The 18,685-nt window shown below is 46.7% G+C and overlaps 2 protein-coding genes across 10 annotated transcripts; one reads left to right on the top strand and one right to left on the bottom strand.

The window, feature by feature from the left end:
• Positions 1 to 7: 7 nt before the first annotated feature.
• Positions 8 to 8,392, top strand: CCNDBP1 (cyclin D1 binding protein 1). 8 transcript variants are annotated; one of them, XR_008579621.1, is made up of 11 exons: positions 8 to 146; positions 227 to 286; positions 863 to 942; positions 1,587 to 1,668; positions 2,099 to 2,195; positions 3,373 to 3,446; positions 3,753 to 3,829; positions 4,310 to 4,563; positions 4,974 to 5,034; positions 5,174 to 5,365; positions 6,044 to 6,090. XR_008579621.1 is itself a non-coding variant. In XM_054845433.1 (11 exons), exons 1-11 carry the CDS (start codon positions 80 to 82, stop codon positions 6,584 to 6,586), a joined length of 1,008 nt encoding a protein of 335 aa, XP_054701408.1. In that variant the 5' UTR covers positions 10 to 79; the 3' UTR covers positions 6,587 to 8,392. The 8 variants fall into 8 exon arrangements, 5 of the variants coding, with proteins under 5 accessions (XP_054701410.1, XP_054701411.1, XP_054701408.1 ...); XR_008579622.1 differs by lacking the exon at positions 5,174 to 5,365 and adding an exon at positions 6,478 to 6,568 and having other exon boundaries at positions 9 to 146; positions 4,974 to 5,128; XR_008579623.1 differs by having other exon boundaries at positions 9 to 146; positions 5,243 to 5,365.
• On the bottom strand, positions 7,464 to 17,529 carry LOC129214167 (protein 4.2-like). 2 transcript variants are annotated; one of them, XM_054845428.1, is made up of 13 exons: positions 17,320 to 17,522; positions 15,261 to 15,446; positions 14,336 to 14,566; positions 13,623 to 13,741; positions 12,802 to 12,924; positions 12,264 to 12,441; positions 11,743 to 11,881; positions 11,270 to 11,373; positions 10,710 to 10,952; positions 9,552 to 9,869; positions 9,083 to 9,240; positions 8,514 to 8,647; positions 7,464 to 7,614 (listed from the first exon to the last, which is right to left on the bottom strand). In XM_054845428.1, the coding sequence occupies exons 1-13, from the start codon at positions 17,327 to 17,329 to the stop codon at positions 7,464 to 7,466; spliced, it is 2,094 nt and encodes a 697-aa protein (XP_054701403.1). In that variant the 5' UTR covers positions 17,330 to 17,522. The 2 variants fall into 2 exon arrangements, with proteins under 2 accessions (XP_054701403.1, XP_054701402.1); XM_054845427.1 differs by having other exon boundaries at positions 7,499 to 7,691; positions 17,320 to 17,529.
• Between the last annotated feature and the right edge of the window lie 1,156 nt (positions 17,530 to 18,685).

Genomic DNA, 18,685 nt, shown 5'->3' with positions numbered 1-18,685 from the left:
CCGGAAGCGGATGTGACGCACAGTCCGTCGATAGGCAGCCGTGACGCAGGGGTGTGCGCCGGTAGCAGCTCCCGCAGCCATGGAGGCGCGGGAGCCGCTGCGGGACCTGCGCGGCGCGCTGCGTGCGGTGCTGGCGCGGGTGCGAGGTGGGGGCCGGGGCCGGGCCGGGGCCGGGGCCGGGCCGGGCTGGGTCTCCGCTGGCTGAGGTCTCTCTCTGCCTTTACAGAGGGCGAACCGGGCGAGGGCCGCGAGCCGTTCGAGCTGCCGCGCTTCTGGGACGCGCTAGGTACGGGTGGGGGAGCGGGCCGTGTGCGGGGCGGCCGGCGCTGGGCCGGGACCGGGCGGCGGGGCGGGTCAGGGCGGACGCTTCGGGCTGTGGCGGAGGCGGGTGGCCGCCGTGCCGGTGCGCGGCTTGGCTCCCACTCGGGAGCGAGATCCCGGGCGGGGCCCCGCCCCAGGGCGTTGGCAAAGCGGCCGGTACCCGGCGGTTGTCACAGCTGGAGGTTTAAAGCCTTTGGGCTCTGTTAAAGCCTCCCAGCACATCCTGGTGGAGGTGTCGTGGACCGGGACACAAAATGTGGTTGTGGATGTTGATACTAGCTAAGTAAAAAAACCAACAAAACCAGCTAGGAAAAAAGCAGACATAGGATGCATACGATGTGCACGGCACAAATATACCGTGGAATTTTTCTCCTTTTGCAGTGGGATTTAGTTTATGGCTTTGTATTGCTTGGAAAGAAGAAATGGTAACCAAGCAGTAGGGCAAAGCAGCATCAGAGATGTTACACATCTGGCTGCTCTGTTCTTTCATCTTTTACCCAAGTTCCTTTCTATTCTTTTGCGCCCATTGACTCCTTTCTAGGTCAGACATTCAAAGTAACGTCACAGGAAGCTACAAAGCTGAGTCTGGCGTTCTCAAGGCCTCCAGTGGCTTCTGCAGAGGTGAGCGAAAGCCCCCCCGGACTGCGCAATGGCAGTGGGTGTGACAAGTTTCAGATATCTCTTGGTTCACTTGACTGAAACAAAATAATTTCGTTCCGCGCAAACAAGGGATGTTGGTATGGGCTATGCTTTGGAGAGTCTATTAATCCAATTCTAGAATTTCCCAGAGAACTAATTTCCATAAGTTAGGGAGACATACCAAATAGAAGTATTCTTATGCTCTTTAACATCTACAGCTGGTTGCTGATAGAGACAGGATATTGGACAATACAGACCTCAGATCTAACAAAGAATACGCAATATTTTTGCTGTTAATTGAGAGAAGTTTATCACACCTCTGTTTGGAGGAGAAAAAAAAAAGACTTCCAGTTCAGAGTAATGATCTCAGCTGCTTCTTCGTCTCTGATGCGTGACCACCACACCAGGGCGTGATTTGGTACCAAATCATGAGGCGGCTTATGATGTCTACAGCTTACTTACTGTATCTTCTTGTTGTGCTGTACTTGTTCCTCAAGCAAGATGGCCATTACTATGCTTCCCTTTTCTCAAAGAAATCTGAATGTAAGTGATTGCTTGTGAGACTTTCTAAATGCGGTGCAGCCATGCACTACTCATGGTCAATCCTTTTGCTTACCCATTTCCAGGATTGCCGGAAGCTGAGTGAAGATGTCCAAAATGCCATTCTTGCAGTTGCCACTGTGTACTACTGGCTGCCCAAGGGCCAAGGTGAGTTAGTGACAGTGTGGCAGTCACCACTATGTAAAGAAACCCAGTATTTCAGAGCCTAAAACGAGATCTGGCATCTGCAGGAAAGCAAGTTATCATGAGAAGGTAGTCCCATTATTAGCTATTCTGTAGACTTGCAACATGTTTCTGAGTGAACCACTTGTCTGTCTACTCCTGCAGATTTTCATTGCTGAAGAGTGATGATGTAGGAAGTTGTATAGTTGATCGAGCGTTCGTATTTATAAAGTGTTGAGATCCTTGTCCAGAGTCCTTTTGGAACTGGGAAACACGTTGCTTCCTTCAAAATACTTGTAACTTCATTTATACAGTGTATCCATGCAAACGGAACCGTCTGTGGGTTCTTCGGCAGGTGCTTTCTGTTGATGCTGACTTTGTTGCAACTTTCATGCTCTTTCTCAATCTTAACCAGGTACTACTCTTCGGAAGATGGTACGGGATGCTACCACTGAAGTAGTGGAAGGAATGATCCAACTCACAGAAACAATTCTCAGTGCTCCATTGGAGAGGTAGTAATTTTCCAGAAAAAAAGGAAGAAACAGTTACAAGTATACTTGTTAGGAAGCAGGAAGTGCAGACTGCTTCCTGAGGGAAGGGGGGAGGCAGAAGCAGAGCATTGCAGGAAAAGGCAGTGTCCTCATTAGCAAAGGCCCTGTCCCCAGTATCTGAGTGAGCAGAGCAGTGCTGGTGAGGTTCAGCTGAGAGTCCGGATCATCAGACAAGCCCATAGCAATGAGGTCAAGCTGGAAAGTCAGGTCAGCAAGTCAAGTCCAGAGAGAGTGACCAGTCTCAGACACCATCCAGTGATTGCCCAGCACGTCCATTTCAATGAGTTGGATCTGAGGTCAAGGCAGGAAGGGAAAATTGTGGGTCAGGACCCAGGTCAGAATTAAGCGGGAGTGAGACTGGGTGCAGACGTAACTGCTGCACAGCTGTGACATAGCACAAACAGGGCCCAGTGAAAGAAACTTTGGGTAGAAGCATCTCCTAGGGTAAGGAAAGGCTGGCCCTCACTTCTAGCTTTCTTCGCAATACCTCCTATCAACAGAGGAGCTGTTCTTGAACTTAGCCAGCTACACTCTTCATCTGAGCCAGCTAAACTCCTAGGAGGGTGGAATACACTCAAGGCCCTGACAGCACCCTCTTGTGACTGAGTCAGGTACATTTGCCTACATGGAGAACAGATTTCATCCTGTCTGTGGCAAGGAAAGGTGCTGGGAGCCGGATTCCCATGAGGGTGCTGGATAGCATTTGCACTGTTTGGCAGTTTTTGTCCTTGGAGTGAACTGTCATATGCAATGATTGTGCAACTTTATAAAGCTCGTTATTGGATCACTGCGGACTGCTTCCTCTCTTTACAGATTACACGCTACTGCCCTTAGGCAGAGGTCAGCATTCTCTAATACAGATTTCTGATTTGCATAGATTCTGAAAGATTAATATGCCTAAGCACCTTGAGAGGCCGTTGTAAGAGGCTCCTGCTTCTTGTTCCAACAGATAATTAAACTCAGTAGGAGCCAGCACTTCTTGCTTTAGACAGACATGAGATACTAGTGGTGAGCTGGTTGGTGGCACCTTCCTGGCAGAGCTTCTACTAGTGTGCATCATTTTTGGTGCAGAAAATAAAAACATTCTAGCAGATTGGTGTGATGGAGTTTAACTTTGGGGGGCTTTGTTTTGTTTCAGCTTGTCTCAGGAACAGCTTATATCAACTGGTGGTGTGTGGGAGGCATGTGAGCAAGTGTCCAACCTGCCACGAGGTGAGTATTGTGTATGCAGAACAACAAAAGTAGGACATGTTGTCTTGGAATACCAATAGCCCTTGCAAGGGGCATTCTAGCTAGTACAACGAAGGCTCACTCATTCTGCAAAACCCAGCGATTTTTGAAATGTATAAGCTTGGAAGCCAGGCCAGATTCTTTGCGTGGCAACAATGCAGGTCTGAGCTCTGCAAATATTTTGATCCTATAATCTCAAGATCCAGTGATCGCAAACCTAGATGTACGTTGTTGCAAGCTGATTTGAGTCAGTGCAGTGCCATGGTTTTCATCCTTTTGCTTTTGCAGATAACCAGGCAGCAGTTGCATCAGCTCTGGCTGCGTGTCTAGGTGTGGTCAAGGATGCTCTGGAGGAGATGGAACATGTAAGGACACCCCTAAAGCCTTTGAGGAACCCGTAGTGATGGATTGCAGTAATGCTCCAGTGATGGAACACAGGGAATGTTTTATATATGGACTTTGATTTAAATTTGTTCTGATATGAGTTAGATTATTGTATTATGCCTGGATCTTAAAGAATTTTTAAACTCAAGCCTGGTTTACTTTATATAGGGTTTCCATAAAGCCATGTCCTGAATTGCGTGGTGGGGGCGACAGGGTGGTTTAGGTTGATGTAAGAATGGCACTGTTTGCCAGGTTCTTGCTGTTTGCTCTGTTGAATTGGAGTGGGGGATTAGTTTTTCTAATCTGCTAGGATTAACAGAATGTGGCAGCTGAGATGCTGGTTGGAGAGAGATTCCTCCATAAATTATTTGTATGATTTCTAGATTATGTTTTCCTTTTCCCGATGAGTATTACTGGAATTGATGTTAGGCTCTGGGTTTTCAGTGCATCTGTGTTCTCAGGCTCTGGTGGAAGGGCAAGACCCCTACAGTGACATCATGGAAGATGAAGAGCTGGGCTTTCGGGGCAACAGAGATACGTATTGGTCAGAAGCTGACCGGAAGCTGCTTAGCTCCTGCATGGGATTAATGAAGGCTTCTAAAGCTTGCCTGAAGAAGGTCTTGGGTGTAGTGAAGGCTTATGGCAAAGCTGATTCTCCAGAGCAGATCGCTCAGCTGGATGACCTTGCAGACATTGCTAATGAGATCAGTCCAAGGTAAGCCGGTCTCTCCCCATGCTGCTGTTTGCTCCTGAGCAGTCCCTATCTTTCCTGGGGTCTAGAGAACGGAGTAGGAAAAGCCTTATGATATTGAAGCTGTGAGCAGGTGGTGGAAGCAGGTGTGGTGGGAAGACTGTTATGGCATAGTTTTTGAGAATTGTGCAAGTTAGGGGAGGAACGTATGTTGCAGCTTGGGGTGGAGCTGTGGCCGTGTTTCACTCTAAGGTGAGAGTGGCACACAGATGACGGAGAAGGCAGTGGGAAGCATCCCATGGGTACGACTGATGTCTCCTTGTCATGCACTGCCATTCCTGACTTATGTTTGGAGTGGGTGTAGGCTTTGACCAGGATCCGTGAGTTGCGCTATCAAGACCTTTCTTCCATTGCTCCCCTCTCTTCTCTTCTAGCGTTGATGAGCTGGCGCTGAGCATGTATCCACCTATGAACCAGCTGGCTGTGCGACTCAATGTGAGTATCTACGGCCTGCATGCAGGTCTACTCACCTGGCTGTAGAGAAGGGGAAGACATCGAATTGGAGGGATTATGTGACTGTCAGGGAGAGGTGGGTGTTGGTGACTGTCTCAGTAACAAGTTCTTAGGGACGAAGAGTCCCTTTGGTTCTCGCACATTTAGCTTCCTTCAGGTGGAAATGCATTCCGCATCTCTACTTCTTCAGGGAAGAGCATGGCTGCTTGAGCTTTGGTTCTGAACTATAATCCATATAGACCTCCAGTGACAGTACCTCAGGAAAGTGAGGTCAAAGGCTGCCGATGTTCTGCATGCCTACTTTCTTCCTTGGGTAATGTAGACTTGCTCAAGTAAAGTTATCTAAATTAACAATACAAATTAAAAATTCTCACGGTGAGCGTGGCTAAGCACTGAACAAGCTGCTCAGAGCAGCAATCTCCGTCTTTGGCAATACTCAAAACTTGACTGGACAATGCTCTGAGCAACCTGACTGAACTTTGAGGTAGGCCTTGCCTTAAACAGGAGGTTATACTAGATGACTTCCAGGGGTCCCTTGCATCATAAATTAACTATGTATCTTCTCATATCTGAGATCTTTTTATTCTTAATTCTGGTTTCGTGCCTTTGGCCAGTGGCTTGATTTTATGGGGTAAAAAAGAAAGTATTGCTTAATATCAAATTTCATTAAGGTCAGACACTTGTAACTTCATGCCTTAATATCAGTTACCAATTTCTAATAGGCTTATCTTTTTAAAGAAAAAAACATTTTAAAGTATGCTTTAAAAACCAGCCTGTCTTTACTTTCACGGGTCCCAGCCAGCATTAGATTGGGAGACACACCCAGCGTGGCAGTGATAGATAACTTACTTCTGCATCAGGATCTGTGGCAGTTTTACTCATTCTTGGCTGCGTTGGGCACACCTGCACCCCCCCCTTTCGTTTCCAGTACTGCTGAGGCCCTTTTTTTCCATGTTTGGCTCACTTTATTTCCCTTTTTTTTTCTTTCTAGGCTGCTAAGTTGGCCTCGGTATTAAAGAAAGTCTTAGAGATAACAAAGTGAGTATGAGTTACAGTTTTATAAGTGTGTGTTCCCTGCTACGAGGGTTGATGTCTTTCTGCCTCCTGTCAAAGATGACTCATTTCTAGAGAGTAAATGCTGGCATTTTTGAATAATTATGATGTTATCCAGTCACAAAGGGATGGGAATAAGAAAAGGGTGGTAGGGATGAAAGTGGTTTCTGCTGAAGACACACATATATGTGTTACGGTTTAGGACTAGAGACGTGGATGTGTGTTCTTCCTTGCTCAAAGCACTCTGGGGCTATAGCAGTCCTGTTTTAATGCTGTGGTAATTCAGCTCTTCACAATAGCCATGTGTTGTCTGGATGTGTAGGTATGAGCCACCCAGGAGGCTTTTCTAATGAATTTCCTCCACTTTTGCAGGACAAGCCATGTATGTCCACCATCAGAGGAAGGCTGGGTGCAGTTTCTAACTGGTGCAGTAGATCACAACATGAACAAAATCAAGAACTTCACACAGGGTCAACTTTAGCTCTTCTGTGTCTACGTGTGTTGCTGCCACTGGCTCTGGCGTATGCTTTTCCAGTGAATCTCGCTGTTCTGCAGCTACAGGGAGAATGATGAGAACAATGTTTTTAGGAGAGAACTTTACTGCCACTTGGTAAAACTTTCCCAGGAAGTTGCTCTTTGCCATTGCAGAAGATGTCATTTTGCTTGGATTCCTGGAATGGAGCAGTGCTGCATCTTAATGCTGCGAATGTGCCCCATTCTGCAGACTTCACAACTACTATGGGGTTCAAAGAACAATAAAATATTGCTAGATTTGCATGAGTGGCTTTATCTGTTTTCAGGTGGCAGAGGATATATCCAGAAGGAAAGGGTCTTGCTGCTTTTGCCAGCAGCTCAATGAACCATTAAAAAATATGCAGCGCTGCTGCTATTTCCTGTCTAACCTTCGAGAAGAGTGAATTTTCTCTTTTCTGTTTCCTCAGCAAGCAGTAGGAAATATTATTTACTACTTTACCAACATCAAGAATCTGTGGGGGGATAAGAGTATAGAGAAATGCTACATCTGTCATCACTTTGAAGTTCTAGGATATTCTTTTTTGCCACGGGTAGGGAAAAATGACCAAGCAACGGTGGGTTCAGCACATATCCGTAGTGAGAAATGCAGCATCTGCTTGAACATCTAGCCCATGTTTGTCACAGTAAAGTTCAACTTACAAAGCTGGAGAGCAGGCATAGTGGCAGATGGGAGAGAGTTGAGTTCGTGCAAATAATCAAAGTCAGACATGGTTTTAACTATAACTTTAATTAAACTGTTAACATCTATGCTTGCCTAAGATCAGGGCACGGATCACGACCACTCTTTTGTAACCAGGACAGCAGGACCTCTTCTAAGTTGGGCATCAGGCAGCTGCAATGTTGATAGTTTTGTAGCTCTTCAGGTTCTGGAGTTGAAGGCAGGTAAGGTGCGCAGTGAATCTTCGGGGCCCTGCTTGGGTGGGGGTGAATGGGATTTGCAGCTCTTCAGTGCTTTTAGGTTGCACAGAGCCCAACCTGAAAGGCGAGAAGGGATTATACAGGAAGTGCACCTCCTTGCATTCCTAGTTCCCAGGGCCCAGGAAATGCGTTTGCTAGACAGGAGCGTGGTGCCAAAGAAAGAGAAGGAAAAAAAAAAGGAAGGCAGCTAAGAGTTATCTAAACTACCACAATGGAATTGTGATCTAACAGTAGGGAGACATGATGGGAGGGTTGAACTTCCCACAGAGGTATCTGAGGTTACTTTGTACTAGTGCAGCTTCTTGAGAGAAACGTGGGGGTTTTTCATGTGAAGGAGAGCATGCCTTTTTGGATGACTCAGCTAAGTCAGGTTTGCCTTGGCCTTCAGTAGAGAAGGGGGAGACACTTAAAATTGTACCCAGGGACTGTCTTTATTGCTGACAGTGGGTAATGGGTGGAAAGATATGTCACAGTGTAGTTTTACTGCACTCATGGATGTTCAAGCAGCTAACTAAAAAGCAATTGATTTCTCAACAGCAAATAATTTCTAAATTTCATAGCTCATTTCAGTGACCTATAACTGTTGTCTTATTAATGCGTATTTCTGCCTAAGTCTTGTGGTACTTCTCTTGTTCCCCTTTTTGTTGGCAGGGGACTTTCTGCTGTCTAGGCCTTTGGGGTTGAAGCTTTCACAAATGTCATACTGGTTTCAATTTATGTATTGCACATCTGTTGAAAGTGCTGCTATCTGGCTTTTCTCCTCAGTGTGAAAATTTTCTGTATTATCTGTAAATAAAGAACGGAATGCCTGGGGCTTTCACGCTGTAGCAGTCTCTTCCTGCCACGTTGTTGCCTGCTTATTTTTGGGGACGGCCTTTCCTGTGCAAGGGTTTCTCTAGCTTGTATTGTGTCTCTTTTTCCCTTTACCATTCTTAGATCAATCAGTTTGCACTTACCTGTACTTCCGTTGTCTGTAAATGAGCCCTCGCCCTGCAACCGCTATCACACACTTCTCCAAGGGTTCGGTGAGCGTGTTCAGGAGACTGATCTTTGCTGCGCTTGGCTGGTACTGTACCATTTTTTCTGGAAACTGTTGAAAGAAGGAAATGAGCTGAAACTGAGAGGAGGAAAGAGATTCTGCTATGATTAGAGGGACATAAATGATTTTTTGGTGTCAGAGGTCTCAGCCTGAGCTGCCAGTTGCCAGAAGAGGTAAAGTCCAACTTGTTTTCTTCTCAACTACAGTCTTCTGCTGTAGTTTCCTTCTGCAGCCTCTGATTTCCAGACTGGTGAGTGAGTTAGGACTCATTGGGATTTCCTTATGCTCCCACATAGAGAAGGTAGAAGTGGGAGTACTCTATGCAATAGTGTGGCACAACTCACCTTTCCCAAACTCATGTCTCAGTGCTTTGAAAGAAGACAGCATGAGGAGAGCCACTCAACCCAGCAGAATCTTTTTTGCTGCTTATGACTATGAAAGCTGTTTTCTCACTACTACGGTAACAGAACGATAGACCGATCTAACCTCAATAGTGAGAGGGGGAGCACAAATGCTGATCTCTTCCTGTGTGAAGTATATGTAGGAGTCCTCGTCTCTCAGCATGGCAGTCAGCCTAAGCAGATGGTTCTCTCCCAACTCTTCTCTGTACTGTGAGCACGGCACCAAGACCTCCAGGATGTTGGCTGGAACAGAGAGTGGTGAAATAGAGATGACAGTGCAGATGATAAGTACAGTCTGGTCTTAGCCTGCATGGCACCTCAGAGTGTTTAGTGCCCGGCATTGTACTAAAAGCTGCAGTATTTAAAAGCTTAAGTGATCCCAACTGGACTTGCAGATTCAGAATCTCTAAGGTGATGTTGCCAAAGTGTTTTATTTCAATTACCTACAATCAACTATTCAGCCAACCTTTTGTAAACTTATGGCTAAGTGCATTTCTCCTGAAGTGAGAGGACTAGGTACACTGCTCTAGCCGTGCACCCAGTAGAGCCCTTACCTTCATTGCTTTTGAGGATCAAATTAAACTCTTTCTTCCAAAGTTGGGTAACGGGCACACCATTATAATGTAGAGACTGGGCCCCGACTACCAGGTGAGCATCCTTTTCTCCACCGCTGTAGTTAAACACTTCAATGGAAAGCAGAACATCTTGTCCCAGTAGCAGAGAACTCTCTGACCGGAGGTGGATGAAGAGGTTAACTGGCTCTTCAAGGGTGGTAGGAATGGAGATAAACTGCGTTTCACTGCTCGTGGTTGTCTCAAGTTTCTTTATCTTTCTGTAGGCTTTGTCAAGTACTTCTTTTTCCTGAAGAGACCCTGTCACAAGAAAAGGGAGCACAGCTTTTGGTATTCTTTCCTGTTTACTCATGTGAAGCAGTAAATGCAGAAGGATGGCACTGAATTATCCTGGCAGTACTGTAGACAACTGTTTCTAAGAGCATAGAGAGATACCCTGTTGTGCTTCTGATTGGAGCAGTTCAAGAATTTCAGCTGACAGGACATTCATTGGATGTACCTGAAAGATTCTACCTGGAAAGATTTGTCATAGTTTTTAAAGCACCTTGGTGCTAACATCTGCCAGAATAAAAGAGGAAGTTCCTCTTGAGCTATCGCTATAGCTGGGGCACAGCACTATGTTCCCTTGTGATGGACTGCAGCCTGGGAGACAACATGGCATAGGCTAAGAGGAGATGGTAGGGTTGGGTCAGGGAAAGAGCACTCACTAATAGATTCTGAAGGGAGAGATACTTCTGAGGGAGGGATTTAGACAGTATCTGGGAGCACAACAGTCCTTTTCAGAAAGCTGGAGTCTGAAATGTATCTATACGTATTACAAGGGTAATGGGAGGTGAATGTATAGAGTGTACAGGTAACAGAAATGAGGAAAGAAGGTTTTCCAGATAGGAGGGTGCCTGGTGAAGAAAGGCCTGGCCTTCTAGAGAGCTGGTTAATTTGATTAAGCAGGGTGAAATTTGGAGTGTGACCTGTGCTTTGATTCTGTCGACAGCAAAATAAGGTGTTCCTCTACCTTTCAGGAAGGGGAAGTAGTGAGGAGTGGGTGACCCTACTGCTCTGGTATGGCTCTGCTCTCTAGTCCTTTACTCGTCCCTTGTAACACTGGCAGGGAATGTGCTCAGCCACTTGCCCACCCCGTACCTTCAGGATACTTGTAGTTGTGTGTGATATCCTCGCAGCGTTCACTGCCCACACCCTTGGTGCTGATGTTGTTGCCAGTGTACTTTGTGCTACCAAAAGCTGGCTTGAGGGTGTCATCTGCTTTTTGTATCCAGACCTGGCACTTGGCATTGACGGCAGCAAAGAAGTAGCAGACATCATAATCAATATCCGTGTCCCCGTCCTTGATGGCTTTAACAGGGGCTGGCCCACAGAAGGATGCACCTGAAGAGAAAATGTGGGCCAGTTAAGATTCAGATGCTTTACCAACTAGATCCATGCCTAGTTTAGACCTATGCTGGGAGTGGAGAAGTATCTAGTTTAGGACATCAGGGAGCAGTGCTGTGATAGAGCTCTTAGAGCTACGCAAGCTGCACAAACCAAACATGCATGATGAGTTAGTGCTTAAAGTCAACAGGATCAGTCCCTGTCCTTTTGCTTCCTTCCATTGGAAGTTGGGGAAGGGAGGAATATTGGACTGCTTTATTTGCTCCCTGCTCCACTCCCCCTCCACCCTCCCAAGCCTGTCTTTGATATCCTACCTTCGCTTTTTTCCTGGCAGGTGGCATCCAGTGCCTGCCACCCACTGTACTCTGGTAGCAAGTCTGCTCGAGCCATCCAGCATTCATTCCAAACGTGGAAGGTCCTGCAAGAGACATCGTGTGCTTATACCAAGGGACTGAGCCTGGAGGTACAGTAAAATTTTAGCCAAACCACAGCCAATCAATGCTCCTTTGAAAGAGCTCAGTGCCTGTTGAGGAGAGCAGAGACCATGGTTTTTGACACAAGTGGGGTTTCTCCAGCTGGACTGGGCTATCATTCTTCCTTTGTGGGCACTCTCCAGTTTGGGTTGTGGTGATTTCTCAAGAACAGATCATGCAGACAGGATCTCAGCTGAGCTGTCTCCTATCCACCTCCCTGCAGCTGTCTACCTCTTTCCTTTTCCTCCCTCTATCACTTCCTAGATCCAGGTATTGTCTCAAATTCTTGCTTGGGCCCTGCCATGTTTTCTTACCAGACACGGGCACTCTTGTCTTGTGTAAGCAGTGTCCCATCTTCATCATAGTACTCATCCACACTCAGGCTGCTCTTAGTGTTGTGAGCCCACGTGAAGCCTGTGACCACCCTGGTAGGAATTCCCAGGCACCTCAGAACTGTGCAGAAGAAAGAGCTGTGAATCAGTTGTGCATCCTGCCCTAAGGATGCCTCTGCTGATAGGCGGAGAACCTTTTTTGGTGCTAGGCCTATTAGCAATGGCACCAGGCCTGCTGTTTGGACTTTGCAAGAGGCGTTGCCCCCTCGGGAGATAAGGTATCATAGGTACGCTCACTGAATGGTGTGTACTGATACTCTTTTATCTCAAAGCTAGCGATGCTGAACGTTGATGAGGAAACTCTGAGGATCTGCCTCTCACCTAAAGATTAAAGGTTATGTTACGGGGATCTGTGTTAATCCATGAATTTAGGCATATGCTAGAGGTTCTGCAGACCAAATAAGCCTTTGCTCAACACAAGAGTCTTTGAACCACCACTGTACCTGAACACATGACTGCAGCGAACACCCAGCACTGCCCGTAGCGGACAGGCTTGCCTTGCGATGCAACCCACTGCCGGAGGATGGGGCTGCTTCCCAGCCACTTGGAAGGGGATGTCCCATTATAGTGTTGCTCGGTCCCACATTCTGTCAGGATTCCTTTAAACTCATTGCTGTTCAGCTGCAGGGAAGGAGGAGAGAAAGATGGATTAAGGAATTGCCTCTCTTTGGTAGGTACACTTCATCCTGTTTGATAAAGCTACTCCCAAGGCAGATGAAACCAAAAGGATTTTTTGTGTAAAGCATGAAGGTCATGGCTGAGCAGAACAGGTACAACAGTCTTTCCTGAGGTTTATTCAGTAAGTGTACTGTCACTGCTAAGAAACTCCTGGGAATGCAGGAGGTGGTGTTTGGAACAGCCCTGGGCAAGCTTCCTCTTTGGCCAGTGGGTTGCCATAAACTGGGATTGAGAAGATGCCAGCCTTCGCTCTGCGTTTGGGTCTTCTCTGCTAGGGTCAGGGCTGCTGTCTGCTCTCCGTACCATGGCAGCAACTGTGCGGCAGATGTAAATAGGGTTCTTGCGCTGGGTGTGATCCTTGCCTCGTTGATAGCGTTCACCTTCATCCAGCAGCGTGAAGCAGATGTCAACAATATCCTCCTCGAACTGAAACAAGAACACATCATTTCAGGTAATTTGGCCTGAACGTTTGTTCTCTGGAGTCTCTGCAAGGGTTTGTAACTATGCAGATTACTTCTCCCTTTCTGATGACAGTCTAATGTAAGTGGGCTGTGCAGGAGAGCTCCAGGCAGGGGAGAGCAGACCTACAGCTTTATTGAAGCAAGGTGGGAAATGCATTAGCATCCCCTGGCTGAGGGAAATTGATGCTTTTGTGGAGCACTCTCTAGGTTGGCACAGAGATACTTTTGTGATCTGGTAGCACTAAAGCAGACTAAAATCCTGTTCTAATCACTGGCTGTGTTGGATGGCCTTGGCCAAATTGGAAGATCTACTTGTACTCGCTTTACTTGTAAAATAGAGACAGTATTACTGAGCTCTGTTAAATGCTTTTATATCTGTTGATGAAAGGAAGGCGCACAAAGCCCAGGTATAGATCAATGCATTTCTTCATAGAGGACAGCCTGAGAAGGTAGCTAAAATTACATATACTGGGTTATGTGATTTCATACACATGTCCTTGTTTTCCTGCACAGTCTTAGACAAAGACAGTGAGTGCACAGAGCAAGTTCTTTCATCAAAGCCACAGTATGGAAATGGATGGCATCCTGTACACACAAGAGATGTGCACCCTTCCTCTGCTGGTGGCTGTGGGAGAGCACAGACATATTGGACCTCCTGCTTACCTGACTGAAGTCCCAAGGTTGTGCTAGGACTGCATTTTCAGTCCCCAAGTAGATGGTACCCTCTTGGTTTAAAATGTACTCCTGCCGCTGTGCCTCATTAGGTAAGAACACCTCATCATCTAGATTAGAGGAAAAAAGCATCATGAAGAAAGCATTCTTGGTCTCAGATGCACTTGCATCTCTCTTACATCAGTGGACTCCACCGCACTCCGGGGACTTGGGCAGTCCCTGGCATTCTGCCCTGGGAAAATACCACAGATTCTGAATCAGAGAGGAAAGAAGAATTTAATTGTCATCTCTGTTTCCTTGTTCAAAAAGTTCCTCCAGGCCTAGGCTATCACACAAGCTAGCTCTTTTACTCTACTGGCTGTTGACTTCTCTATTCCTAAGAAAGATACAATGTCTTTAATCGGACCAATTATAATCTCGACTTATCTTTATTATAGGAAACGCTTTATCAAACATTTTTCCCTTAGCAGGAGGACAGGGCTCTGGCAGTGGAGTACTCCAGGAACGGGGCACAAGTGCTGAGGCAGGCAGCTTTGAGCTTTTATCAGCCCCTACCTCCTTCCGAAGGTGCCGTGAGGAGCAGGGCAGCAGTGGTGGGGAGCACTAGGTGAGTCAGCCTCAGCCCCACGGAGGCAGAGAGCCAGAGCTCAAAAGCTCTGTGAAGTGACTCATGCCAGCCTGCCTCCCTGTTTCTGACCACATACCTTGGCACCAGGGATTAAAGAGAAGGGTGAAGTTGCCCAGGAGGCAGTGAGACCTGGAGGCACGTAAAAGCAGAGTGTACTGGCCGATGGGAGCATTGGCAGGCGTGTTCACAGCGATGGTCCAGAAGTATGGGTCCTGTTCTTCCAGTGCTGCGCTCCACTGCTTCTGGTCTGCCAGGCTGGAGATGGGAAATTCAGTCTGGGTTCCATCTGCTTTGGAAGGATGTGGTCCTGCAGCCAAAGAGATCTGGTTGTGTGTATTCGAGACATGAATCCTCACCCCATGCAGACTGCAGGGACCTTGTCTGTATCTGCAGCCATAGCTCTCCTTTCTGCTGAAAGTCTTAACCCTTCAGCAGCTTAATGCCTAGTGGATCTTCCTAAGGTTAGTACTGCACTCAGGCCTCCGTGTTTGATAGTGGGTTGTGTATTTCATGGATTTGTAGAAACCAGGAATAGCCAGAATGGTGCAGACCTGCTGCTCCTGGGATTCAGCGTCTTGCAACAAAAATCACAGCCAAATGCTTAGATTATGGTAGAACAAGCTGGGGCTGAATGCTGCTGCCCTTCCCAGGGGTCTCGCTAGCAAACACTCTAACAAACAACATCTGTAGCAGACTAGCTAAGTTTGAACGTCCCTAAACCAAAAGCCATAAAAGAGGAGAGATCCGGCAAGTACTTTTGGATCATAGAGTGGTGAACCTGCATTGGTTATTGTGCCGCAGTGTCTCTTCTGGAAAGAGATCTGGTGTGACCCTGCAGTCCCAGCAGCGCGAGACTCAACTCTGCCTTAGATAAACAGTTCACTGGCCTCCCTTCTAAACGTGGGCACCTCTGTCCAGCTCTGGAGATGGCTTTTGCCACCAGCTCTGTTCTCTGGGTGGGTGGAGGACCAGAGCTCTGATAGGTATGGTAATGATGTTACCTGTCTGTACTATGAGGAAGGTCCTCTTCAGCTGCTGCAGGTAGCTCTGTATTGGAGCTGAGAAGCGCACGGTGATAGTGAATGGCTGCCCCCGCCTCACCACAAGCCTTTCAGTGCTGATTTCTTCTGTGTGGTGGTTACTGTTGTTCATTGCGATCTTGAGATCACATCTTTTGACGCTCAGACCTGTAGTGTGAGAAGATACAGCATGAGTTTGGGGCTGTGAGCTGCCTGCAGTCTGGCCCTGGGTGACCTCCTGAGACACATGAACAGCTGATCGTGTCCTTCTCCACTCGTCCCCCCTGCCTTGGAGACTTTCTGCCCAGCAACGGCAAGGGCCTTCCCTCTGAGCTTGGTTATTCTTGTGTTGTGTGGCTAATGAGCTACCTCTGCTTATACCTCAGCATCATTCAGTGAACCAAGTGATTACGCAAAAGTTCCTTCCTGCCCAGGAAAGGACCACACCTGAGCAGTCAAATGATACAGACGTTGTGGTTAGCACTGAGCGTGCATTGTGCCTACATGTGGGGTCCTACTCTGTGTGCTCAAGGGCACCAGTGACACTCAAAGCAGCATCTCTCTGCATGGATATGTGGTTGAAATTGTGCGCAGGAGACAAGCTATTACACCCCACTTGCAATGTGGGTGCAAGCTCTTCCAGCAGTTCCTGCACTGTGTGTGTCTGATATGCACGAAGGACCAGCAACTGGTGCAAACGTCACTGCTGGTTCGAATGCAATGTGGCTGTATAGTCCTGGAACTGCGCTGGATCACAGCAAATCAAACACCAGTTGTTCCTTCTTTGCACCACATGAGCTGGCAACCTCACACCAAGAGCTGCAGGAGACAGAGTTCCTCCTCCTCCTGTCTTCTACACATGCATCATACACATCATACATGCTTCTGTCCAGCACCAGAAGAGAGGAAAAATTTATCACCATTTCAAGCACCCAATTTGGAGCTCAATGGCTGTTGTGTGATCATATACTTGCATTTTTCTTCTGGTTTTGGTGGTGCTCTTAATCTTTGCAGACTTCTTACAGAGAAGGAGATAATACTCTGTTTTTTCTCAGCCTTGGGATCATCCTGACCTCACTTACCTCTTCAGCTCCCAACTCATAACTAAGATCCTTGAACCTGTGGGTGGTAACTGCTGCCCCTTGTATGACACATCCTGTCACCCACCTCCCCTTGCTGACCCAGGCTCCTCCCTTTGTTCCAGCTAAAAAAAAAAATAAAATCCACAGAGCATTCCCCTGCTATCTGAAGCCATTGCTCCTGTGCTGAAGCCACAACTACTACTCTTTGCAGTTTTCATTGGTCTGGTCTCTCCTTATGTCTCACTTGCATCGTCCTCTGCATTGGTACCTTCTCCCATTGCTGTTGTCCCTTCTGCGTTTGTTGTGGGAGTCCCACTGGATTGTGCGCTTTGTTTCTTTTTTGTCATGCATTGTTTTCAGTGAATGATTCCGGTTTGGCTTTCCAATCCCTTTATGGCTGTCCCTGTTCATAGCCCTGCACCAGTTTCAACTTTACAGAGCCAGCTCTGGCCTCGTATATTTTCTTCTCTGTGATGAAGACATTCTGGCTATCTCGTAGACTGCTGAGTCACGTGCAGTCTGGCTCCCTCTCCTTCACATGATTTTCATGAATCTTATTGTCACTTTCTTCAAGGTTGCTTGGAACCTGGACCCTCTCCTTGCTCAAGTGGCTAAAACCTTTGGTCATCTCTCTGCTTCAGTTTTGTAGCCTGGCTTACCTCCCCCCACCCCTATGTTGAAGATAACTCTCTTGCCTCTGCTTCCAAACTCTCACACGTCTGCCTTAGCTGCCTCTTACGGCTTCTCCCAGACTGCCCTCAGGCATTGATACCAGCTTGTGTTTGCTGTCCCTTTTTGTGCACGCCGTGCAACCTGAACTCCCTTAGCCTTTAGAGCACTTTCTTGGCTCCTGCCCTGTAAGAAGCTCACCTCTGCTACAAGCCTCATGAACACCGTCTTGGAGCAGGGACAGCTGTTTTTCCTGACAACTGGCAAATGCCAAAGTGATTTTTGCTTACCTTGGCCCATGTCTAGTTCCCTGTGAAAGTCTTCAGTTCCTGCTTGCTCTGGTGGACAATGGCTCCTTCCTTCAGCTTTCTTTAAAAATTATCCCCTTGCAAAGTTGTTTGCTCGATTTCTTTATACAGGGTGGGACGTGATGTTGCCACCTCTCCTTCAGCTTATCTTGCTGGCCTGCTGCACAGAAGTTGAAGACTCTTATCTCTCAGACCACACTAAAGAGCAGAAAGGGGTGACTTTTCCTACCTACAGATGAGGTTAAATTCCACAGCCTTTAAAGATGGCCAGTGACAATTTCTTCAAAGAGTTGTGCATTGGGGACCCCAGAGTAGGAAATGCAAATCTTAACTTGGCTCTAAGCAATGCACAGAATGCACTTCAAATGCAAGTGTTGAAGAGCTGCTCTCCAACGTTGACCCTAAGCTACTATGATCCTAAACCCTTCAACGAGTAAAAAAAAAAAGGTCAACGCATCCATTGCCCTTGTGACTAATTCGAAGAGTGAAACCACATCTCCCCAGTGTGCTTATTTTTAGTGTTTCCCAATTTCTACAAATCTGGCGTCCTCCATGCTTCCTAAAAAAAAAAAGCAAAGCTTACATAAGGCAGCAATGTGCCTTCCAGAAAATTCTGTGAGTTTATTATCAACATACATTTTTCATGAACATGTGATTTTAGTATGTGTCTTAAACTTGTTTTTTATATAGAGAGCTAAACACAGTATATAATGACTGACCGTGCTCTTTCAGTGTATACAAACTGTAAGCCAACTGATTGTGCTCAAACCTCTTTTGCACGATCAGTGTTTTTAAATGTACCTGTGCAGTGTACGTGTTTATGAACGTCGAAATCAGCGAGCAGTTTAGATACAAGCAGGTATTTATCCCATCACCACTGCCTTGTAATGGCTGTGTATGCGCATAGTACCATCTCTTGGTCAAATTGGCAACTGCAAGTAATATTCACTACCTAGGATGCACTTTGTAAACAGAGAACTACATATTGTCCCTTTGTATCTTTCATTACACAGAAATGGGCTAAAAAGGCCCATTGAAAGGGTTAATGGATCCGCATTTTATCTGGTGAGAATCTGCAATCCTAAATTAGATTCCTGAGGTTTTTCCATCCAAGATCTGAGAGAAAGAAACAGGAACTGGCCACTAGAGAGGTCAAAACATTCAGCAGAAGTGCTGAGATTTCCTACTTGTGAATCACCTTTCTTTCTGTCTGGAATATGGGTTCCAAAATACAAAATACCTTGGTTTTCTTTCAATCATCAGTTGTTTCATCTATTAATTTAAATGCCATTCACGTCTGATCCAGCACTTGTGTTTGGTAAAGGCAAACCCGAACCACTGTCACAGT

The sequence above is a fragment of the Grus americana genome, chromosome 17 (genome assembly GCF_028858705.1).
Source record: "Grus americana isolate bGruAme1 chromosome 17, bGruAme1.mat, whole genome shotgun sequence".
In the NCBI taxonomy this organism is placed as follows: domain Eukaryota; kingdom Metazoa; phylum Chordata; class Aves; order Gruiformes; family Gruidae; genus Grus; species Grus americana.
The sequence above is the reverse complement of the archived record's forward strand: the minus strand, read 5'-3'. Positions and strand labels throughout refer to the sequence as shown.